Source organism: Rana temporaria, chromosome 2 (assembly GCF_905171775.1).
Source record: "Rana temporaria chromosome 2, aRanTem1.1, whole genome shotgun sequence".
NCBI classification, from domain to species: domain Eukaryota; kingdom Metazoa; phylum Chordata; class Amphibia; order Anura; family Ranidae; genus Rana; species Rana temporaria.
In genome coordinates, this window is record NC_053490.1 from 89,946,025 (window position 1) to 89,972,373 (window position 26,349).

The 26,349-nt window shown below is 43.4% G+C and overlaps 1 protein-coding gene across 1 annotated transcript in view; it reads left to right on the forward strand.

The window, feature by feature from the left end:
• The window catches only part of LOC120929225 (mitochondrial intermediate peptidase), a 157,184-nt gene that overhangs the window by 44,465 nt on the left and 86,370 nt on the right, over positions 1-26,349 (forward strand). The window contains exons 11-13 of the mRNA XM_040340515.1: positions 12,166-12,319; positions 15,881-15,958; positions 18,637-18,841. Coding sequence (XP_040196449.1) covers positions 12,166-12,319; positions 15,881-15,958; positions 18,637-18,841 — 437 coding nt within the window. The remainder of the gene's footprint in view (positions 1-12,165; positions 12,320-15,880; positions 15,959-18,636; positions 18,842-26,349) is intronic.

A 26,349-nucleotide genomic window follows, 5' to 3' on the forward strand; every position in this document is an offset into this window, starting at 1 on the left:
GCTGTGATTAGCGCAGTGCCGACTTTCTGGCGGGCTCTGTATGTGGAGTGTGCAAACACACCGGAGCTCATCCCTAGTCAGAATGCAGGAATCCAAAAACAAGAGGGACATGGACAGAATGCAGGAACTGGAGAATGAGGGGAGAAGACACAATGCAGGAATTGGAGAGCAAGGATAAGATTGGAACAGAATGCAGAAATTGGAGAACAAGGGGAAATTGAGAAAACAATTGGAAATAGGACCAAATAAGAAATTGGAGAACAGGGGAATGGAAGAATTGCAGTAATAGACCAGGGGGCGAATCGGATAAAATGCAGGAATGAAAGAGCAGAAAGGCAAAGAGACCATGCAGGAATCAAGAAGAGAGGGGAATGTGTTAAATCCACAGTACAACATAGACTGGAATACTGGTGGCTGGGACCAAGACCAGACTAAGGCGGTGTTGTATGTAGGAGCAAAGAACAAGAGGTGAATGGGATAGAGTATGTATGGCAGAGAACAAGGATGGGGGAGGCATTAAATGGTCCAACTGGAAGGGCAGAGTAGTGTGGAGAGAGGTTAATGGGCCATATAGGCAATTGAGAAAATGTCCAGTGTGGGTTGATGTACAAAAAATTTGCGGCTTGCTCATTTACAAAAGAGCAGTTGTTAAAGCTGCACAAAAAATGTAAGGAAATTTGAAGCGACAGTGAAGGAAACCAGACCCGAGAAGTAATGTGTCAAGAAATAAGTCGAAGAATCTACATCTAAACAAACTAAGCCCGTTTCATCTTTTCTGTAGATGCTTTTTTCCACCTTCCCCACCTCCATCGTCTTAATCTGAAACCTGAGGCGGAAAGAGGGACCTATAGCAAATGATTCATATACAAGTTCTACAACCCTGCTGATTCTCCGCATGTCATTTTCAGTAACTATTCTAGCTTGAAGCCTCTAATCCTGTAACTGCATGTTTAACAAACTCTGGAGGCAGACAGGCAAAGCCGGCACAATCAGTGTTACAGAAAAGTTACAGTAATTGCTTGGCCTCGGGAACACTGACAGCCATCTGCTAAGAGCCGTGAAAATTAGTCTATGGGAGGCAGTGAATGCCATATAGATTAATTAAATTTGGGGATAGTGGCGCTGCTTGTGTTTTATGTTAGAGTATCCACAAGATGTCCTATATTATAAGGTGTTGTTATAAGGCGATGTTATATTTGTAGGGGAGCTCCAATTACTAGGAGAGACCAATGAAAGTGGGTCTCCTAGACCTTATTATCGTTTGTCCAAACGACCAGGTGCTACCCTCTATTATTGCTTATAATCCACACTGGTGTCCCAATGATCCGTTGGTTCTTCCAGTGGAATTAGTGCGTGTACTTCAGAGGGAGTGTGAAACCAGCCAGTAAGTTTAAATTGTAATTCTGGTAATGTCCTGTGTGCTAGGTATCGCAAGTGCTTTTAAAATATAGCCTTGAAGTGATAGTATGTGCAATATATGCTCAATTCCGATATTTCGTGATATCCAAATAAAATATATGAAACACAAAAGATATGTATAGAGTGTCCCCCAGGGCACTGTAAGTGAAAATTGAAAATTTTTTCCACCCTATGGTGGCTAAACAAATAGTAAAAAGTGTCAACCAAACAATATGTGTATAGTTGGTGCCTAATTCCAGGGCACTGTGCAGGCAAGTAATAAAGATTGTATAGTGAACTTTCGTATGGGTCACTTCTGCCAAGTAGTGAAAAAACAATATATATATATATATGTGAAGAAAAAATAATAAAAATATTGCCAAAAAATACAATGCTGTTCGATTAAGACCACCCACAAGAAGTATCAAGCCTGATACAAGGATTAAATGCAAAGCGACAATTGTTACATAAAATGGAATAAACAAATATAGATAATTATATAAACTAACTGTGGTTATTTGAAAACACAGTCCCAATAAGAAGTGAACATGTGAGGAGTGAAGTGGAGTGACCAAGTTCACATGTACAAAAAATCAAAAATTGATGAGCATAGACACCCCGCTGTGGGTGTAAACAGAAGTGTTGCTAGAGAAACCTCTTAATTGATTAAGATCTCAAAGACCAAACAATAGTTCAGTTTGGAAACAATGTGACACTAGTATTAAAAGTACATGATTGGAAAAACAAGATAGTGACTTCATGTGATTTTCTTCTTAGTTGATTTTAACGTGACTTTTGTGCTCCCCCTGTTGGGTCCCCACTCACCGAATGTTGGCACCCCTAGGGGCAAAAGGCAATGGTGGTGGTACCTCGATAGTTGTTGTTGTGCTGGTGTGTAAAACGGCAGAGCAATGCTTTATCACCTCTCCAGAGGGGGAGGGAAGGAAATCCAAGCAGCTTCCAGGTGTCCAAAGGATAATGATTAAAGGAGAAAAAAAGAAAAAATCCACATAGCGTGACACTGCGTTTGTAAAAGAAAAAGACCATTCGTCTTTATTTAAAAAATTGTAAGTTGGTGGTATAACAAACCGATCACCAATCCCAAATCCCCGTGGGATATATGTACAGGTATGCTATTTTAGGAAACCACTTCCATGGAATAAAAAAGGGTTTTTTTGAAGATCAGAAGACCAATCAAAAAAAGGACTTTGCAAAAAAATATATAATATAAAAAAAGGTAAAATGCAAAATAGAGGCACAATAAGCCCTGTTAGCTGTTCCTACTCTCGAGCTAACTAGCGAAGCCTGTGCCAAACGGAGCCGCCGTGCAGCAAGCAAAGAGCGTCCGTGGTTTCCCTTGTCAGGCGAATCGCGGCTCGGAGGACAGCGATGCAGTCAGCTGATGGGCCGTGCGTACGTGTGTGCTTGCGTCAATGGTCACCTGACGCGTTTCGTCGGTTGACGTTCTCAAAGGTGATTCAAGCTGACAGACGTACGCTCGTGTTTTATATACACGGCTATGGATGTGTCCCGCCTTTCGTGAGGAAATTGAATGGCTGGCTCTACGATTACTTTAACCCCTTTAGTCCTCCCATCCATTACCCTTGGTATAATCCAATAGTATTAGGGGGAAGGACACAGCCGGCGCCGTAGGCAAAAATAGTTCTTTCTGTTAATGATTATGCTGAGCAATTTAAACAGTTATTGATACCCCAGTATGAACATGAAAACAGTAAAATCCGTGAAATAAAAATCCATTGTACTGCAATCATTCTTATGCAGATACACATCATATAATAATGGAAAAAAGAGGAAGAAAGAATAATTGTTGAATAATAATATTTAGACTTGTATATATATATAACCTCATTAATTAAATAGTTTCCCTGCCCTGTGATGTCAAGGTGAGATATTATGCAGAGTGTATGAGGTGATAATGGTTGGAATGTATGACTCAAATCAGTGTCAGGGGATCCTATTATGATTACACAATTCTCCAATACTATGCATGTTTCTGTGCAGGGACTTTCATACATTTATAGTATATTATCTCATGTATATGGTGGGCAAGCTTTTGGTGAGAGAACCCATTATTCGCCGTGGTTTAAAAAGGGGTGGGGGTTTATGTCCCCACTCAGCATTATATTATCATCCCAGGCGATCTATTTAGATGAATAATCTATATGCAGGGAGGAAAAGGAGAGAATGGTTTAATAGTTCTCTCTCGGATTAGTGTACCAGGGACTTATTCAAGAAAATTTTTTACATAAATAAGAGACACAAATTATATGTATGAAATGCTACAACCTATGTGATCTAGATTTAGAAAAGTGCCTTTTACTTGTTTCAGATTGATGCCAGTAACTTGTAGAAGGAATATTTAGGAGCCCCATGGCTATTTATGGGATATAGCCACCTCCTATCTAAGAATGGGGGATGTTATGGGCCAAAGCCCATTTCTATTAGTTAAGGTAGAATAGTTTGAACATTTTTTCATATTTGGTTTTTTATATGGTAACTTTATTTGCTTTTATCAAGCTTAGTCTGGACAGAAGAAATCGATGTTTCTAGGTTGGAGTTCATCTATTAATTCTGTTTGTTCCATTTTATCAGAGAATGCTCTTAGTAGAAAGATTTTTTGTATATTTTTTATATGGGATAGATCAGGGGATACGTTTCATCTGAAGTATTGTTGGTAGAGATCAGATCTCCAATGGGGTATCTAGTTGAGGTGGTCTTCTTCTTGTTAGAAATTGGAAATGAAGCAATTCAAATCTATGTCTAAGTTTAGGCCTCTGGGCGCTAGAGATCCCATCTTGTGTATCCATCTTGTTTCGTTTTGTGACACTTGTACTCGTTTATTGCCACCCCGCCAGTGATCCTTGATCATATCGATCCCAAAGAAGGTCATACAACTCGGGTCTTTGTGATGTTTCTCTGCGAAGTGTCTCGAGAGGCTGTGCTTGGAAAAGCCTTTTTTTATATTTCTTATATGTTCTCGGATTCTTACACGCAGGGCCCTGGTAGTACGGCCTATATATTGTAGGTGGCATGGGCACTCTATAACATAAGTCACGTGCGTGCTATTGCACGTGATTAGTTCTTTTATTTGATACTCTTGGTTATATACTGTGGATTTAAATGTGGTTTTTTTCCGGGGTTGAGGACGGTTAGTTCTGCATGGGAGGCAACGTTGACACCTATAGAAGCCTTTAAGGTCTGGGCATATGTTGATGTTCTGGGGGGGATCTAATACATTATGCACGAGATGTGTCCTTAAGGTAGGAGCTCTTCGATAGATGAACTTAGGTCGAGGTGGAAGAATGTTGGCTAGTGTTCTGTCTTCTCTGAGGATGGGCCAGTACTTTCTAAAAATCTTCTCCACTTGTTGATACTGGTTATTGAATCCAGTGATAAAGGATAGATCCATTTTTGGTACTGTTATGGATTTCCTTGTCTTCAGCAGTGTTTCCCTGTCCATTAATCTGATGTTGTTCTTTAGTTTGGTTAATAGATCTTCTTTATACCCTTTTTCGAGGAATCTCTTAATGAGTACTTCTGCTTGGATATCATAATCTTCTAATCGTCGACAGTTTCTCCTAACTCTCAGCAGTTGTCCCTTTGGGATATTACCTATCCACTGAGGGTGATGGCAACTGGAGGTGGATATGTATCCGTTTCTGTCGGTTTTTTTGAAGAATGTTTTTGTGCAGAGCTCCCCATTGTGTTTAAAGATCTGTAGATCCAGATAGTCAACAGACTGATCATGCCATTTCCCCGTAAAGGTTATACCAAATGGATTGTTATTTAATTCCTGTATGAAGGTTTTTAGGCTGTCTTCTGTCCCATCCCAGAGAATGATAAGATCATCTATATATCTTCTGTAGTGTCGTAACTGAGGTATAGTCTGCCCATATATATGTTCTGATTCCCACATGTCCATAAATAAGTTAGCAACACTTGGGGCGTAGCGAGCCCCCATCGCTACGCCCTTCTTTTGTACATAGAACTGTTTCTTGTACCAAAAGTGGTTATTTTCCATGGCCATTTTCAAACCCTCTAATATAAATGTTACTTGTTCTTGTCTCATTTCAGTAAGTTCATGCAATGCCTTTTCCACTCCTTTTAGTCCATCTTGTTGCCTTATGCTTGTATATAACGAGTCCACATCTATTGTTGCCAATAGTAGATTCTCAGTGTTCTTGATGCTCCCTAATTCTACCATTAGTTGAGTACCATCCTTCAAATGGGATCTCCCTTTTGTTACCAGTGGTTTGAGGAATTGGTCCAGGTATTCTCCCAAACGCGAAAAAATGGAATTTATACCGCTTACGATCGGTCTTCCTGGCGGTTTCTGTAGTCTTTTATGAATTTTAGGCACCTGATATATGACTGGTGTCTTAGTGGACTCAGATATCAGATACTTCGCCTCTTTGGTGTTCAGGATCCCCAGTCTTACTCCCTTCTTGACATATTTGGATAATTGTTTTTTATATGTGGGTCCAGGGTTCTTCTTTAACTTCACATATGTGTCAGGTACATTTAACAAATTCTCCATTTCAGCTTCATAGTCAGTTTTATTGAGTATAACTAGTCCCCCTCCCTTATCCGCCGGTCTTATAACTACTTCCTTCTTCTCTCCAATTTGTTTTATTGTTTTCCAAATATTCTTATTGCCTTTCAATTGCTTTTTTTCCAATGTCTCAATGTCTTTTTCCACCATCTTCCTAAAGGCACTGAGGCATTGGTTTCCAGGGGTTTTCGGGTTGTATAGCGATTTGTTTTTTAAATTGGTGTGTACGTACACCTTGGGTTCTGGCAACCGTGCATCTTTATTTAGGGTAAAATGTTTTTTAAGGTTTAACTTCCTCATAAATTTTTGTAGATCTATATATGTGTCAAATTTGTTTAAGGTCTTTTCAGGGGCAAATTTTAGGCCGAGATCTAGTGCTTTCCATTCCTCATCTGAAAAAATGGCACTGCTGAGATTATAAATCCCCTCCCCTAGTACTCTCTTTGCCTTTTTCTTCTGCCCCCCTCTCTTTCCTCTTGTGCGTCTCCTCTTGGTTGGTACCACTCCATAGTAGTGTCCGCTCTCTCCCAATTCGGAGTCCGGCCTGGTCTCCCATTCATTGATTGATTCCGTTGGGTGTATTGGTCTGTAGGTTCTTGATGTCTTTCTCTGTCTCTCGGTGTGTTCTCCCATCCATTGGCTCCTCCTCGATTCCTGATGTGTCCTGCCCACCGGGGGTTCCTGTATGTAGTATTGGATTGTCGTCTCCCTTGGGGTCTGTTGTTGTGATTTCCTCTCTGAAAACCCCCAATTTCAGTTCGTTCTCTTTGATAGGGATGTTGTCTCCCTACTCCATATCCCATATTTGGGGATCTGTACCTTCTAGGGGTGTTATGATGTTCAATATTGCCTCTTCCAGACTCTCGTCTTCTTCTTGGTTCTCTTATGTCTGTTCTTGATCTTGTATGTAGGTGGGTGTCATTTCTTGGCTGTTGTTCTGGGGTCAGTTCAAATCTTAGTCTAGGTCTACCGTCCATTTCTTCTGGTTCAATATCCTCTAAGTCCTCACTTGAGCTTTCAGACAGGGAGTTTTCATCTATTTCAAGGAGGCAGTCGTCCTCTACTTGCCACTTGTATACTTTGTTGTTCTTATAGTCCAGTACATCCCTTTTAAACTTTTTTTGTTTTTTTAGTTGTATGTCAGTGTCATATTTTTTTATGTGAGTTTGAAGCTGTATCTCTTTTTCTTTATATTCAGGTTTGCTGGTAAAGGGAACTAGAGAATTTTTTAGGTCTACTATTTGTGATTCCACTCCTTTAAGTTTGATTTGTCTTCTCTTTATGATAGTCTGTAACAGGTCGCTTTCACATTTGCTGAAGAACTGGAACCATTTTTCTGTCAATGCTGGATCATTTAGATGGTCATTCGGGTTTACATCCCATCTCAAGCGTCTAGGTGTTATTTCTTCTTTTACATAGGTTTCAAGGGTGGCTATATCCCACCAAACCCTTAACTGTTTCTCTAGTGCATGTTTCAGTTGTTTTAACAGACTTTCCATATCTTGTTTTGTGTTTACTTGTTCCTGGCTGAAAATACCTCCTACATCGATATTTCTGTTTGACATATAGCCAAAAATGTCCATAGCTGCAGATCTAAATTCAACTAAGTTAGTTGTTAGAAAGATGGATTGGGGGGATCAGCGCTTAGGAAAAAAAGGGTTATTTAAGCTGCTGCCTCCCTGACAGGTTTCAAAGAAACCTGGAAGTGAAGATTAATTAAATTTGGGGATAGTGGCGCTGCTTGTGTTTTATGTTAGAGTATCCACAAGATGTCCTATATTATAAGGTGTTGTTATAAGGCGATGTTATATTTGTAGGGGAGCTCCAATTACTAGGAGAGACCAATGAAAGTGGGTCTCCTAGACCTTATTATCGTTTGTCCAAACGACCAGGTGCTACCCTCTATTATTGCTTATAATCCACACTGGTGTCCCAATGATCCGTTGGTTCTTCCAGTGGAATTAGTGCGTGTACTTCAGAGGGAGTGTGAAACCAGCCAGTAAGTTTAAATTGTAATTCTGGTAATGTCCTGTGTGCTAGGTATCGCAAGTGCTTTTAAAATATAGCCTTGAAGTGATAGTATGTGCAATATATGCTCAATTCCGATATTTCGTGATATCCAAATAAAATATATGAAACACAAAAGATATGTATAGAGTGTCCCCCAGGGCACTGTAAGTGAAAATTGAAAATTTTTTCCACCCTATGGTGGCTAAACAAATAGTAAAAAGTGTCAACCAAACAATATGTGTATAGTTGGTGCCTAATTCCAGGGCACTGTGCAGGCAAGTAATAAAGATGTGAATGCCATATACATCTCTGACTAATGCAGTTTCATTTCTGTAGGAAGTAGCCAAATATTGCCTTTTGCTTGCGGAGCGGCTCATGTGCGGAGAATCTTGAAGGGGAACCCCCGCAAAAAAAAAAAATTTGCGTGAGGTTCCCCCCAGGATGATACCAAGCCCTTCGGTCTGGTATGGATCTTAAGGGGAATCCCCCACACCGAAAAAAAAACAGCGTGGGGGTTCCCCCAGGATCCATACCAGACCCTTATCCGAGCACGCAGCCCGGCAGGTCAGGAAGGGGGGCGAGCGCCCCCCCCTACACCGTACCAGGCCACATGCCCTCTACATAGGGGGGGGGGGGTTGGTGCTTTGGGGCAGGGGGGCCATGCGCCCCCCTCCCCAAAGCACCTTGCCACCATGATGGGGACAAGGGCCTCTTCCTGACAACCCTGGCTGTTGGTTGTCTGGGTCTGCGGGTGGTGGGCTTATTGGAATCTGAGAGCCCCCTTTAATAAGTCTAACACTTTTGCAAAATCCAAGTATACCACGTTCACAGCCACGCCTCTTTCCAAGGTTTGTTTGACAACTTCTGTCTTTCATGAATCCATGCTGTCTGTTGCTTTAAAATATTTTTTTCCAGCCAGAACTCTATTATTATTATTATTATTATTATTATTATTATTATTATTATTATTCTTTTATCATTATTAAAGAGGAAGTAAACCCTCTTAAAAAAAAAAAAAAAAAAAAAAAACCCCTTGCAAGAAAAAGGCATAATGAGCTAGTATGCATAGCATACATCTCTTCTCCAGAGAGAATACGTTCAGTGTTCGCAACCTTTCCTCATAACTAATATCCGCCAGACCCTTTATTAGCTTTGTTGCCCTTCTTTGTTCTCTCTCCATTTCCAGTACATCCTTCCTGAGCACTGGTACCCAGGACTGTGCAGCATACTCTAGGTGCGGCCAGACCAGAGTCTTGTAAAGCGGAAGAATTATTGTTTTATCTCTGGCATTAATCCCCTTTAAATTTTATGAGAATTTTGTGTGGTTTACATCTAGTTGATGGCAGCTCATGATTGTATTAACCCCTGCTGCACCAAAAGATTATGGCAGGGGTGGGGTCATGGACAGTGGAAGATTTTCGCAAACAGAAGAGAAATCTGCACAAGGGACACATTCTATTGACCGTAAGTTATGTCCCTTGGGCTGATTATTTTGTGATTTTGGGCTTTAAATTGACTTTCAGTTGTGGTAGAATGAGCTTTGTGCCATGTCCAGTATATGTTCTTTTATTTGAATAATAGTGTGTCTTTAGTATCTATTAAAAATAATCTTTATTGTGAGAGTACATAAGGTTTTCTTTTAGGTCTGGTTGACCTTTTGTAATGGAATTCTGAGTTCACACTATAAGGAGGGGGAAAGATCCATTTTCCTGGCAGCAGCTGAAAAGAACAAGCGCAGAGAGAAGTAGCACAGATGTCAAACATCTTGAGGTTGTTTCCTGCCAACCAGAAGCCTGGGCAACACACTAGCTGTAATTATTATGACAGTCAGTGATTATAGGCTTACAACTAGTACAGAGATGCTGAAAACTGACCTTCATATGGTGAGATAATGAAATTCACGTGAGACACAAAAGTATGGTTGTTTCTTGTCCATTGAGGGGCACACAAATTCCCACAGGAGGACTAGACACTTGAAAACAAATTGCAGATAAGTTAAAGGGGTTGTAAAGGTTCGTCTTTTTTATTTTCTAAATAGGTTCCTTTAAGCTAGTGCATTGTTGCTTCACTTACCTTTTCCTTTGATTTCCCTTCTAAATGTTTTGTTTTCTTTGTTTGAATTTCTCACTTCCTGTTTCTCCTCCGTAAGCTTTCCACCATCATCTGAGCGGTGGAAAGTCATTTAGAACAGCTTACTGAGGAGGAACAGGAAGTGAGAAATTCAGACAAAGAAAACAAACATTTAGAAGGGAAATTGAAGGAAAAGGTAAGTGAACCAACAATGCACTAGCATAAAGTAACCTATTTAGAAAATAAAAAAACAAACCTTTGCAACCCCTTTAAGTATAACATGTCCTCTGCCCACCTGGCTCAGGAAAAGAAAAGTCTACCTTTTTTCTTACTCGCTGCTGTTTTCCTTCAGTCAAGATCCCTTGCTGCTGAGTTGGTCTATATATGCACCTATCATGGTTGGCCCTTCTACAGCCTGGCTTTGGAGGCCATACCCAGACCTCACCGGACTGGGTATTGTGAGTTTATCCTGGAATGTGACCTTTGGCCACTATGCTCATTTCCAGACCTGTGTGTGTTCTGGTAAAGCTTAGGCCAGCGTTTTTTTTATTAAAGTCGTGGCACCCTTTAAAAGTAGACAAAAATCCCAAGGCATCCCAGTCTGCAATGTAAAAACAAAGTAATTGTTACTTCACAATGGGAAAACTGAGCCTGGGACGATGCACACAACTGCCTTGATGAAAATTAACTTCACATCACAAGCCTCTATTCACATCAGAGGACCCCCCTATATGTCAGAGCCTCCCCTCCCCAAAATCACACAGTTCCCGCATCACATCAGAACCCTACCTTTTTGGTTCCAGCAGTGCAGTAGAGGTTGGGAGGCAGTCATGTCTGGTTGAGCCAGACCTCTGTCCTCTTCTGAATTGCTTTAGGAGGCCATGCATGCTGCCTGGCCTGGATCAATGTCCTATATTTCCATTACATGACACCATCTTCACCATGGCAATTCGTGACGCTAATTCATGGCAAACTGGGTTCCATACCTGCAAGCACCCCAGGAGACATGACCATGAATTAGATTTTTTTGTACTGGCTGTGAAATCTATTTCTTGGGAGTTCTTTAAGAGGCACAGGTGCCACCCCTCTGAGTTTATGATCATGCTCCTTTTTACTGATTTACCAAAACACTGGGGCATGCTGGGAGGAGGAGGGGCTATACTGGGCTGGCCCACAATTTTCTCTTTGTCAGTGTCCTATACTCATGTAGGCAGCAGTATACCCAACAGTCTCTCTGAATTCCTATGTGCCTTCAAGTGGTTGTAAATATATATAATAATTTCTTTTATATATATATATATATATATATATCATAGTGTGTGGGTGTGTATATGTGTATATATATACACAACATTTTTTTTATAATGAACATGTCATTCCTATCTACTCTGTGTAATGGTTTTGCACAGAGCAGCCTGAATCTTCCTCTGGGGTTCCCCGCTGGCGTTCCTGGGTACACCTCTTCTGCCACACCCCCTGATCCCTCATTACAGGATTTGATTGACAGCAACAGAAATTCTGCTATGTAGAAAATTGCTTTAATTAAAAGAAATTTCATGAATGTTAATTTGCTCCCCTGTGTACCATAAAGTAAAGAAATCCATGTGACCTGCTTAGGACACTGGAAAAGTTTGGCTACAGTGACAGATAAAGGTAAATGGTGTGGACTTCAATTATACAGACTTGTAGTTTTTTTTTAGTTTTGTTAGCTGATTGGTTTTTACTTGTGTAGATAAATGCGTTGTATACTAATTACAATTCTGCTTCATCCAAATTCTGGGTTTCATTGGTCTGCATCCCCTTCCTTGCCAAATTGGGTGTTGGCCCTTCATATCTTCACAATATTTATGGAAACCAAATGGGTCTAAAACGAAAAAAAAAACAGATGTATCTTTGGGATACTTATCTGATGCATTTTCCTGCTCTTCCCAGTACAAGGAAATGTAATCTGTTTCAGAAATTACAATTTCTTTCTGGGCCTGGTGCAGATCAGATACTCCTGCATTTAGATACATTAGAATATTGTACATGTTGCTTGTTTGATTTTTGTCTATTGATTTATGTTTTCCAAATCTAGGTCTGCTCTAATCGTACTACTTTTGTGTCTTCCTTAGGTATAATATAGAACCAAGCTTATATTCACCATTCTTCTCTCTTGGTGCCTGCATGGAGGGATTAAATTCTCTTTTTAACCAACTCCTTGGAATCTCTCTGTATTCCGAGCAGCCAGAGAAGGGAGAAGTGTGGTCCGAAGATGTCAGGAAACTGGTAACATTTCAATCTTCTCTGCATTAGTTCAGCCATCTACACACACTCAATTTTTTTTTCTTTATTTACCGTAAGCCTTTAAATGCTGTCAGTGACAGAGCCTTACTCCTGGGTGTTAAAAGGCAATATTTGTAGTGTGTTTTATACATTTTGTTGGCCGTTTTTTTTGTTTTTGTTTTTTTGTGGCCTAGTAATTTCAGCTTTACCTATTGAGCTCTGCTAATTTGAGGAGCTGATAGGAATATGGAAAATGTGAAATGGAGATGAAAGACCCACTTGCTGGCTGGATAAATACAAAATATGCATAAGCAATATCACCTATATTGCTTATGCATATTTTGTATTTATCCAGCCAGCAGGTGGGTCTTTCATCTCCATTTTCCATATTCCTATCTGCGCCTCAAATTAGCAGAGCTCAATAGCTAAAGCTGAAATTATTCAAGCTAAACTGGCAGAGCAGAGCAACAATTATTCAATTATTCACCCTCCCTACTCAGAGGACTCCCTACAATCAGAAAGTGTGTCTGAAGGCAGACAGCTTTATCTATTCTTTAGAAATCCTCTAGTCCTCTAAACTTCAGTTTTAAAACGTAAACTTAAAAATATGTAAAATCAAAAGGGCTCAAGATTTAAAAAACAATTCTCTTAAAAATGACTGCAGGTGCATTTTTTACCTGTCTGGCTCCTGAATTCGGCTCTTATTCTTTTTTGTAGTACCTGTAGCAGATGTAAAACAAAACTTAATTTGTTTTATTAAAACCTGATAGAAAACGTAGTCGCTTTTCCTACATATGAAAGGATAAAATTGCTTTTCTGTGAATGCATTAAAGTATATCTAAAGGCAAAACTTTTATTTTTTTTCTAGTTTTTGGATAGAGATGGATTAGAACCCCTGTCAGTTTTTATTGCTGTATGTGCCCCTGTTAGGAGATTCATCCTCTCTATTTGTATTATTTACCATTATTGTTTGAAAGTAGAAGAAAATCCCAAATTTAGGCTTGTCCCCAGAAAAGTAATAGGGAGGTATTCTTCCAATGGGGACTCTAGTTCTGTTGGCCTGGGGATCCCCAAGGGATTCCCTTAATTTGCAGGGATTTCCTCTTACTTCCTGTTTGGCCATGGGACAGGAAGTGAAGGGAAATGTCTGAAACTGGACACGGAAGTTGGAAAAAAATCTGGGGAATATGGCCCTCCTTTACTCCAATCTAAAATAAAAAAGTTTTGCCTATAGTTCCACTTTAGTAAGGATCTGGTTGCCGAATGTATAATGTGTACTTGTATTTTTGGAGAAAAAAAGAGGGGAAAAAATAGGAAATCCCAGTATTGGTAAGGAGGGCGGGAATTCAATTTTGCCAATTGACTCTACAAGAAATCTGAGGCAGGGGATTTTTACCTTACCAGGAAGAGCTGCAGACCTACAGTGGATATAACAAGTCTACACACCCCTGTTAACATTTCAGGTTTCTGTGATGTAAAAAAATGAGACCAAGATAAATAATTTCAGAACTTTTTTCCACCTATATGTGACCTATAAACCGTGCAACTCAATTAAAAATAATGTGGTTGCATTAGTGTGCACACCCTCTTATAACTGGGTATGTAGGTGTTCAGAATTAAGCAATCGCATTCAAACTCCATGTTAAATATTAGTCAGTACACACCTGTCATTTAAAGTGCCTCTGATTAACCCCAAATAAAGTTCAGCTGTTCTAGTCTTTCCTGACATTTTCTTAGTCGCATCCAACAGCAAAAGCCATGGTCCACAGAGGGCTTCCAAAGCATCAGAGGGATTTCATTGTTAAAAGGTATCAGTCAGGAGAAGGGTACAAATGAATTTCCAGGGCATTATACATATGCGATGGAACACCCTGAAGACAGTCCTCATAATGTGCAGAAAATGTGGCACAACAGAGACATTACCAAGAACTGGACGTCCCTCCAAAATTGATGAAAAGACGAGAAGAAAACTAGTCAGGGAGGCTGCCAAGAGGCCTACAGCAACATTAAAGGCGCTGCAGGAGTATCTGGAAAGTACTGGCTGTGTGGTACATGTGATAACAATCTCCCGTATTCTTCATATGTCTGGGCTATGGGGTAGAGTGTCAAGACCGAAGCCTTTTCTTACGAAGAAAAACATCCAAGCCCGGCCAAATATTGCAAAAACACACCTGAAGTCTCCCAAAAGGATGTGGGAAAATGGGTTATGGTCTGATGAAACCAAGGATGAACTTTTTGGCCATAATTCCAAAGGATATGTTTGGCGCAAAATCAACACTTCACATGACCAAAAGAACACCATACCCACCGTGAAGCATGGTGGTGGCAGCATCATGCTTTGGGGCTGTTTTTCTTCAGCTGGAGCAGGGGCCTTAGTCAAGGTAGAGGGAATTATGAACAGTTCCAAATACCAGTCAATATTGGCACATAACCTTCAGGATTCTGCTAGAAAGCTGAACATGAAGAGGAACGTTATCTTTCAGCATGACAACGACCCAAAGAATACATCCAAATCAACAAAGGAATGTGTTCACCAAAAGAAGATTGAAGTTTTGGAATGGCTCAGTCCTGAACCCCATTGAAAATCTGTGGGGTGATCTGAAGAGGGGTGTACACAGGAGATGTCCTCTGACAGATTTGGAGAGTTTTTGCAAAGAAGAGTGGGCAAATATTGCCAAGTCAAGATGTGCCATGAAGACTGAATGATGTAATAAAATCAAAAGGTGCTTCAACAAAGTATTAGTTTAAGGGTGTGCAGACTTATGCAACCATATTATTTGTATTATTATTTTTACTTCCCTCAACCTGAAAGATTTCCGTTTGTTGTTCAGCTGAGTTGTATAATTTATAGGGAAAACTTCTGAAATGATTTATCTTTGTCTCATTTTTTTTTGCATCACAGAAACTGACATTTTAACTTTTTATAGCCACTGTAAATATTCACAACTTAACCATAAACAGACTGATTGTGTGAGCATTGATGTCTGTAAATTTTTGGGGGGCGGTAAGAGCTATAAATGTAATAGTAGGAACTGCAGCTCCACTTCACCATGTTTTTAATTGCAGGATCTTCTTACTATGGGCTACAAAGGCAGTCCCCCCTTTTAAAACTTGGAAAGTCAAAAAATTATTTTGCCAAGCTTTCTGCTCTGGTCTGGATAGCACAAAAAATAAATATAATTAATGACATTGAGAATGTCTGTCTGTCTTTTTTTTTTTTTTTTTTCTTTAATAGATCCTGATCAGCAGCCAGGAAATAATTGTTTTGTTTATAAAGTTAAGTCTGTGCCATTGTCTGAGACAGTATGCATAGTCCTGGTACGGTGCCCCAGAATGCCCTCCACTAAGATCTGTTCATATACAGTATTGACTTTATAATACAAAAGATACTTACAGTACATGTGATTTTCATCTCGGTGGAACAGACTGAAATATGCGTAGCATTGCTTTATCGATGCATTGCCAACTGTGCTTCAGGGACCACTGGTTTCTAGCCTGGATGACAGTAATATGTAGTCATTTATCCCCCTTTCTTTAAATAAGACTTCTTTCTTTTTTTGCTAGGCGGTTGTACATGAAAATGAAGGCTTACTTGGTTACATTTATTGCGACTTTTTCCAGCGTGCCGAAAAACCTCCACAGGTAATTGTTCTATATCTTTTATGGTCAATCCATACAAAACTCTAATTTTAAAGCGATTATAAAATGTATTTATTTTTGTTTAAAAAAAGAAATAAATGTTATCTTTTACCTTTATATTTTTTTAATAGTGGTTTTGCACAGAGCAGCCCAGATCCTCCCCCCCCCCTTCTCGAGTCCCACATCCGCACTCCTGGCCACTCCCTCCTGCCGGGTGCTCCCACAGCAAGCAGCTTGTTATGGGGGCACCCGAGCTGAGCCACTGTCCATTCACACACAGAGCCAATGGCTCCTGCTGCTGCCAATAGGAAATTAGGAGTGTGAGTCCCTGGAGAGGCATGGCTCTCCTGAACATTGCTGCATTGAGAGCCGCTGCTCTGGATGTTCGTTCAGACACAGAGCCTCGGCTTGGCCCTGCACCCCTCTTCTTATTCGCTCACTGCCTGTGATTAGCAGGAGCCATTGTCTCCATCAATGAGTCTTCACTGCCGGTTTCCCTTACCCAAGATGGCGGTGCTAGCACCCGAGAGCCGATTCAAGAATCGGCTTGGGGGAAGACTCCGCCAGATCCCTGGACACGTAAGTAAAAGTTGGCAGCTACAGTATTTGCAACTGCTGACCTTAAAACAAATATATGCGGTGCGGAGCTTCTCTTTAAGCCCTGATGAAGGGGGTTTGACTTTAATCTGCTAAGAATTAGCGCTGCACTGATACCATTTGTTTATTTTCACAGGAGAGCACAAGTACCGATACTTATGCTCAAGTACCCGCCAATACTGACTACTGATACCTTTGTGGTGTGGTTTTGAGCCTGTATAAAAGGACTGGGCTGAAATCACACTGCAAGGAATCGCATGTCATTTGAACAGGCTGAAGTCACTATGACAAGCCTAGGTTCACACAGGACCGGTGGGGGGGAAACTGGACAGGAATCGCACCACATTCCTGTTCAAATCGCAATTCTTTGAAATGCAGTTTGAGCTCATTAATTTTATATGGGCTCAAATCACACTGCAATGGTATCGGTTTTAGGTATCGAAGCATTTGCACGAGTATTAATGCTTTGTAGAAAATATAAAATTGTGGGGATCAAGAATCTGAATTTCACAAATTATAGCTGTAGTATCTGATCTAATCCCTCAACATGTCGACGGGAAGCTTCCATAAGCCACAGTTTGGCTGGTTGCTTCATGGGGTGGGGTTATCAATCAGGCCTGAGTATCGTTCCTTTTCGCCTTTTTTTTTCTGTCTCAACACCTCTGCGTGCTGGCCTTTGTGTTCATGCACACATAGGTGTTTGGAGGCAAACAAAAAACCCGGTGCCAACATGTCCTTTAGCAGCAGCATTTTGGCAGAAAACATGATTGACGTGCCTACACACATCTATACGCACTTAGCACTTGAACATTTTTTTTCAATTCAATGGCTAGAATCAATAGCATCAGTTTACAAACATCAAGCGTTTCTCTGCCAAAACACCGCTGCCTGGAGGGAAAGCGTCTAGGAGAAATGGCAAAAACATCCAATATGCATGAGGCCTTAGTCTTTTCCTCTGTCTGTGATTCAGAAATGTCCCAAATTTGGTAATATTGTGTAAAAGGGCTGAAAGCAAACTATTTGTGCAATAGGGCATTGGTTTATGCTTAATAACATTGCATTGTGAATAGGAGACTGGTAGTGTCACATAACTGCTGGTCTTGACTATATATGCAGAGAACTGCTTTGTGCAGAATCACACTTAGGCCTCCTACTTAAAATGTTTCCATTTTTCGTGGGAATACCACTTTTTTAGGACTAAATACAAGTACTGATACTTTTTTTTATGTACTCGCCGATACCGAATACCGATACCTTTTTTACACATTCCAGCCACGTCGTCGTCCCCCACATTCCAGCCACGTCCCCCCCCCCCCCACATTCCAGCCACGTCCCCCCCCCCACATTCCAGCCACGTCGTCCCCCCCACATTCCAGCCACGTCGTCCCCCCCACATTCCAGCCACTTCGTCCCCCACCCCACATTCCAGCCATGTCGTCGTCCCCCCCACATTCCAGCCACGTCGTCCCCCCCCACATTCCAGCCACGTCGTCCCCCCCCCCCACATTCCAGCCACGTCATCGTCCCCCACATTCCAGCCACGTCGCCCCCCCCCCCCCACATTCCAGCCACGTCCCCCCCCCCCCCCCCCACATTCCAGCCACATCGTCCCCCCCCACATTCCAGCCACGTCGTCCCCCCCACATTCCAGCGACGTTGTCCCCCACACCTTGATGCCACCGTTAATCAGCGTGCGGGGAACAGCTTTCGTTTGAATAGCTGTATCCCGGCCGCGTATAGACACTCCCCCTTGCGCGGGATTGGACAGATCATCCGTCCAGTCCCGCGCAAAGGGGGAGTGTCTATACGCGGCGGGGATACAGCTATTCAAACGAAAGCTGTTCCCCGCACACTGATTAACGGCGGCGTTGGCGGGGGGGGGGGGAGGGGAACAAGTATTCTATTTAAGTATCGGCGGTATTAGCGGGAGTACGAGTACTCCCGCAAATACTAGGTATCGGTCCCGATACCGATACTGGTATCGGTATCGGGACAACCCTACCGATTTCTAAACCAAATCTTGCCTAAATGTAGTCCATGTTAATGTGTCCTTTTTTACAAAGTGTTTTTGTTGTCTACATTAGGACTGTCATTTCACAATTCGAGGAGGCCGGCTAAAAGAAGATGGTGAATATCAGCTGCCACTAGTGGTTCTCATGCTTAATTTCCCACAGTCCACCAAGAGTTCACCAACACTGTTAACTCCTGGTATGATGGAGAACCTCTTCCATGAGATGGGGCATGCCATGCATTCCATGCTGGGCAGAACACGCTACCAGCATGTCACAGGTAAGGACCAAAGCAGAAATAGATGGGGGTATTGCATGCATAAGCAAGAATGACAGTATACTGCTCATATGCTCCCTGACTAAGTCATTTGGGTCCTCCAAAGAAAACTACAATATCCTCTAGTATGAGAATTTTTTTCCCCTCAAGCCAGTTGAAGCCCTTTTCTACCGAAAATGGATTTTTCAGTTTGGGTTTACTCCCCTGCCGGCCTCTGAGATTTCTCAGACTGAACTGGGAGATTTATTTAGATTGGGTTTTCATCTCCGTTTCTCTCACAAAGCTACATTACGGCTTTCTCTCACAGCTGAGCTTCAGATAGGAGAAGCAGAATGTTTTTCTCAGAACAGAACTATTACCCATTCGCTCCCCTTTCTCCTGATGCCTCCTAAGCAGCATTCATTTTATTCCCACTTGCAAACGTATTGTCATGAACTGGGTAAGAGTGCTAATACTTTTATTCCTCTAAAGTTTTGAGACATTTTTTATACAAAAAACACCACACTGATCCTGTATATTGTAGTCCAGGGCACATCCTTTTCCCTTTTATACTATTACAAAGGTATTTTCAGTGTATTTATCAACATGTCTAAAAAAGAAATGATCCGAATTTGTCAAAATATTTTATATTTTGTATTCTGACATAATATGCAGTACTATACATGGGGTATAGATCCACTCACATCAGTCCCTGTTGTCTGATGGAGCTTACAATCTAATCTCCCAACCACACACTAGCAGAATAGAAGTCATTTGTGAGAAAGCTTGGGAGGTAGCCTGTCTGTACAAATATAAAGAGAAAACCCGCTCAGACAAAAGGATTGCATAAAAGCTACATGCAGATACAGCCCAGGGGACACACGCACACACAGATTTTAGTTGTGTCCCCCCCTCCCCCTGGTCACTGAAAGTGATCCATGAGCCAGTGTGATGGGGGAAGGCAATTCATATGTACATGGGCACTCTGGTGGGGCAGTAGATGTAAGGGGACCCTCTGGTGGGGGCAGTAGATGTAAGGGGACACTCCGGTGGGGGCAGTAGATGCGAGGGGGCCCTCTGGTGGGGGCAGTAGATGAGAGGGGGCCCTCTGGTGGGGGCAGTAGATGAGAGGGGGCCCTCTGGAGGGGGCAGTAGATGAGAGGGGGCCCTCTGGTGGGGGCAGTAGATGCGTGGGGGCCCTCTGGTGGGGGCAGTATATGCGAGGGGGCCCTCTGGTGGGGGCAGTATATGCGAGGGGGCCCTCTGGTGGGGGCAGTAGATGCGAGGGGGCCCTCTGGTGGGGGCAGTAGATGCGAGGGGGCCCTCTGGTGGGGGCAGTAGATGCGAGGGGACCCTCTGGTGGGGACACCTGCTACAAGAAGGCGCTCTGATGGGAGTATAAGGGGGCACTATTATGGGGACTCTGATAGGGACCCAAATGTAAAGGGGGCTCTTATGAGGACTCCTGAAACAAGGGGGCACAGTTTCTGTTTAATCATCCTAATCTCATGACCACCTAATACAGTAGGTGCACGCGATATTGTGTCAATCTCGCTCCCTTTCTCGGCGAGATTGAGCACCTACGAGCCCCATCGCGGGAGCCAGCGCCGATCTGGCTTGCCGCGATAGAGACAAAGCCGTCATAGAAGCGACGGGAGATCCGACTTGGATTCCCGCCAATTCTACACGTGTGCGGCGTTTGTTATGAATCCTGAGGGGGAAGTCCCCGCCGGATTTTAAATAAAAATCCGGCATGGGTTCCCCCCTCAGGAGCATACCGGGCCCTTAGGTCTGTTATGGGTTGTAAGGAGAGCCCCCCCTACGCCGAAAAAACGGCATAGGGGGTCCCCCTACAATCCATACCAGACCCGTATCCAAAGCACGCTACCCGGCCGGCCAGGAAGGGAGTGGGGACGAGCGAGCGCCCCCCCCCTCCTGAACCGTACCAGGCTGCATGCCCTCAACATGGGGGGGTTGGGTGCTCTGGGGCAGGGGGGCGCACTGCGGCCCCCCCACCTCAGAGCACCCTGTCCCCATGTTGATGAGGACAGGGCCCCTTCCCGACAACCCTGGCCGTTGGTTGTCGGGGTATGCGGGCGGGAGGCTTATCGGAATCTGGGAGCCCCCTTTAATAAGGGGGCCCCCAGATACCGGCCCCCCAGCCTAAGTGAATGGATATGGGGTACATCGTACCCCTAACCATTCACCTGTAGGAAAAATGTCAAAGTTAATAAACACACCACACAAGGGTTTTTAAAATAATTTATTTTTCTGCTCCGGAGGCTCCCCCTGTCTTCTTTATTAGCTCTTTTACCAGGGGGAGCGTCTTCTTTGACGTCTTCGGGTGGGTGGGGGCCGCCGTCTGGTTCTCTTCCACCGCCGGGGGGGGTCGCTTTTAAAAAAGCCCCCACCCCCCGGCGGGTTTCCTCCGGCGTCTTCGGCGGGGGGGCTTCTTCTTCCGCTATCCCGACGGGTCTTCTCCGCTATCCGGGGGGTCTTCTCAACTCTCCGGGGGTCTCCTTCTATGTTCGCCGCTCTCCGCTGTTGACTCGGCGCACCCCGGTTCTTCCTCTCGCTGTCCGGTGCCTTCTTCTTCCGTGCTGTACGTCTTCTTCTCCTTCCGTGCTGTGAGTTCTTCTTCCGTGCTGTGACGTCATGTTCTTCACTTCTCTTCTTCTCCCGATGTTGACACGTCGCCTTTCCTCGTTGCAATGACGGATGCGCGGCTTGCATCGGACCTATATAGACCTCACAATCCCATCATGCTCTGGTACCTACCCATGTGATACCTACCCACGTGGGTAGGTATCACATGGGTAGGTACAGAGCATGATGGGACTGTGAGGCCTATATAGGTCCGATGCAAGCCACGCACCTGTCATTTCAGCGAGAAGAGCCGGCGTGTCAACATCTGGAGAAGAGAAGAAGATGACGTCACAGCCCGGAAGAAGAAGAATACGTCGCAGCACGGAAGAAGAAGATAGACGTTCAGCGCTGAAGTAGAAGGCACCGGACAGCTGGAGGAAGAACCGGGGTGCGCCGAGTCAACAGCGGAGAGCGGCGAACATAGAAGGAGACCCCCGGAGAGTTGAGAAGACCCCCCGGATAGCGGAGAAGACCCGTTGGGATAGCGGAAGAAGAAGCCCCCCCGCCGAAGACGCCGGAGGAAACCCGCCGGGGGGTGGGGGCTTTTTTAAAAGCGACCCCCCCCCCCCCCCGGCGGTGGAAGAGAACCAGACGGCAGCCCCCACCCACCCGAAGACGTCAAAGAAGAAGCTCCCCCTGGTAAAAGAGCTAATAAAGAAACCCCATATCCATTCACTTAGGGTGGGGGGCCGGTATCTGGGGGCCCCCTTATTAAAGGGGGCTCCCAGATTCCGATAAGCCTCCCGCCCGCATACCCCGACAACCAACGGCCAGGGTTGTCGGGAAGGGGCCCTGTCCTCATCAACATGGGGACAGGGTGCTCTGAGGTGGGGGGGCCGCAGTGCGCCCCCCTGCCCCAGAGCACCCAACCCCCCCATGTTGAGGGCATGCAGCCTGGTACTGCTCAGGAGGGGGGGGGGGTCGCTCGCTCGTCCCCACTCCCTTCCTGGCCGGCCGGGTAGCGTGCTTTGGATACGGGTCAGGTATGGATTGTAGGGGGACCTCCTACGCCATTTTTTTTCGGCGTAGGGGGGCTCTCCTTACAACTCATAACAGACCTAAGGGCCGGTATGCTCCTGAGGGGGAACCCATGCCGGATTTTTATTTAAAATCCGGCGGGGACTTCCCCCTCAGGATTCATAACAAACGCCGCACACGTGTAGAATTGGCGGGAATCCAAGTCGGATCTCCCGTTGCTTCTATGACGCGCTTGCTGGGATGTGCTGTCACTATTCCAGTGAGTGCGAGATGTCAGCGAGATCTCGGCACCATGTCGCCGAGAATCAGCGCGATGCTGTCGTGCTAAAAACACAATATCACAAACACCTACTGTACATAGTTGTGCAATCCCTGTCAACTTCTGCACTGCATTTGCGCTACCTGTTATACATTGCTTTCTGAGTTGTGACTTGTGATACTGGTTCTCTGCATTTTTGTCACACTGTGTGACGGACCTCCAGTGATTTCACACACACAGCGAGGTTTACAAAACCTGGTGCAGACAGAATCTGGTGTAGCTGTGTATAGTAATCAATCAGCTTCCAGGTATTTTCTTTTTGTCAAAGCTTAACTGAACAAGCTGAAGTGAGAAGCTGATTGGTTACTATGCAATGCTGCATCTGCACCAGTTTTAGTAAATCTCCCCCACAGTGTTGACATTATATCCCTGGAATTTTTCTTTACTGCACCCCCAGATCAGTTAGCCTGGATTTCTACTCAGGAAGCAAAGCTAATGGCTTAGCCATTGTGCTATTGAATTACAAACTGTATGTACTGCCCCACCAAATCCATTCACATTCCAATCTGCATTTTGAATAAATAAAAAAAAAAAGCCCAAAAAAAGAAAAATAATGCAGCCACCACATCTACTGTATAAGGACTGGTAATCTGCAATATACTACATTTTTTGTGTTCAGGTTTAGGTAAGCTTAAGTCCTGGTTCACACTGGTGAACTGTGTGATACCGCATGTGATTTGCACTGCAGTGCAATGACTATGCAAAGCAAATTCAGCCATACAGATTTTATGTCTGATTTCTCCTGCCGGGACCACTAGTCCAGTGCTGAACATTATCCCTCACTGGATTTGGGCTTTAACCACTTCACATCCGCGCTATAGCCGAATGATGGCTACAACATGGACCCACTTTGCCAGGAGGCCGTCAATAGACGTCCACCCGGGCTCACGCGGCCTGCGCGCCCACGGCTCGCTCTGTGATCAGCGAGTTTGATACCAGTGCCATCTATCAGTGCCCATCAAAAAATTGGTCTAGGCAGGAGGGGGGTTTAAGTTTACTATAGCTTTAAAACAAAGATCCACTTCGAAGCACATAATTGTTAATTGATATTTTGTGAATGTGGCAGAATGTGCCTAAGCTGCAACCACTGCTGAAGTAACTTTGCTGGGGCAGAAAGTTGTCACAACATACATCTATTTTGGACTGTCGTTCTTGCTGACAGCGGGTGACAATGTGAGTTCTTATATACTGTCAGCATATGTGTTAGAAGTAGCGGCAGCCTGGCCCCATGTATGCAATAGTGTCCAATGAGTGTAAGGAATATTTAACCTCTTCCCTACCGGGCCTATTCTGGCACTTCTCTCCTTCATGTAAAAATCATAATTTTTTTGCTAGAAAATTAATCAGAACCCCCAAACATTGTATATATTTTTTTCTAGCAGACACCCTAGGGAATAAAATGGCGGTCATTGCAACTTTTTATTTCGCACGGCATTTGCGCAATCATTTTTCAAACACCTTTTTTTGTTTCATGAATTAAATAACAAAACAGTAAAGTTAGCCCAATTTTTTTATATAATGTGAAAGATGATGTTATGCCGAGTAAATAGATACCTAACATGTCACGCTTTAAAATTGCGCACACTCATGGAATGGCGCCAAACTTCGGTACTTAAAAATCTCCATAGGCGACGCTTGAAATTTTTTGTACAGGTTACTATTTTTGAGTTACAGAGGAGGTCTAGTACTAGAATTGTTGCACACGCTCTAACACACGCAGCGATACCTCACATGTGGGGTTTGAACGGCGTTTACATATGTGGGCGGGACTTGCATGCGCGTTCACTTCTGAGCGTGAGATACCGGGGACAGGGGCGTTTTTTAATTTTTTTTTGATCACTTTTATTCCTATTACAAGGAATGGAAATATCCCTTGTAATATGAATCATTGTGACAGGTCCTCTTTATGGAGAGATGTGGGGTCAATAAGACCCCACATCTCTCCTCCAGGCTTGAAAGCATGAGATTGTGAAAAAGTTCACAGATTTAATGCCGATAGCCGCGATTGCGGCTTTGTTTACTTCCGGGTACCTGGGCGTGACATCACTTCGATTGTTTCTGTGGGACCCCAATGGCACGGGAGAGCTCGGAAAAGCACCGGATGGCGGCGGGAGTGGGGGCGGGGCGTCCCCTCCCGCCGCTTATAAGAACGATCAATTGGTGGAACTGCCGCTATGATCGTTCTTATCGTGAACATAATCGCCAGCAGAAAACGGTGATATCTGAATTGTACCTGTAGCCACAGGCATCATTCAGATATCACTGCACAAAGACAAGAATGTCATATGACGTCCTCGGTGGAGAAGTGGTTAAGCTTGTACCAGTAAAAAATGCCATTTAGCACTGTAGTGTAGCGCTGGTTCAGTGTTTAGTGCTGGGCCAATGTTGGAGTGTCCTTCTGGTGTTTTTGAAGGGTGTGACCAGCTGTTTTAATAGTCCTACCTTTTTGCAGCTGTGCAAATATAAGATTTTCACCTTTTTACAGAAATGTATCGCTGTATGGTGGTAATTACCGGTACTATTTCTCTCAAATGTTCTGAGAAATGGATCATTTAGAAATGTTTCTAGTATCCAACAAGTGTCCTTTATGTATGAAATGTAGGTTTTTCTAATTTAATTAGATGTCTTTTGGCTTTTCCTTTTCTTTTTTTTTTTTTTGTGATTTTTAACTTGAAAGTAAAATTGTTTTTCTTTGGATGCCTTTTTAATAGCATGTTGTAACATTTACTGAAATGGATAATTTAAAGTATAACTAAAAGTAAACCCCTTCTCCCTTTTTTTTTGGTGGGGGGTGGAATAGAGGGAATGGGTGCACCTGTCCGTTTTTATTGCTGTCTGTGCCCCCATTTGAGAGATTCATTCACTCTATGGGGTTGATTTACTAAAAGTGGAGAGTGCAAAATCTGGTGCAACTCTGCAAACAAACCGATCATCTTCAGTTTTTGTCGAAGCTTAATTGAACAAGCTGAAGTTGGAAGCCGATTGGCTACCATGCACAGCTGCATGCAGATTTTGCACTCTCCGGTTTTAGTAAATCAACCCTTATTTGTCAAGTTTACAAGGTTGTATCCTCTAGTGGGGACACTAGTTCTGGTGATAACCAGGGATGCCTTCACTTTGGAGGGATTTTTTTCTCGCTTCCTGTTTTGGCTATGGGACAGAAAGTGAAGAAAAAACTTCCAATGGAACACAGATGGCAGAAAAGAACTGACAGGGTTTAGAACCCTCCCTTAGGCCTAATTCACACCTATGAATTTTTAGTGCATTTTGCAGATTTGCTCTACAGAACGTGTTTTATAGGAAACCATGTTAAATGGACTGTAGTGCAAATTCGCAAAAAGCACTAAAAATGCATAGGTGTGATTCAAGCCTTTCTCTATCCAAAAATGGGGGGGGGGGGGTGCCTATAGTTCCACTTTAAAATGCAGTGAAGTAATACTTGCTCTTCCAGGTTGCAGGCCCACTTTTTTTCTACTGCCGACTTGGCACTCATCAGCAGTACTTGGCCTGTACAATTCTCCACTGCTTCAGCTGCATACGTAATGTCCACACCTTGTAATCTCTTCCTTCTTGCACCAGTTCCAGAAAA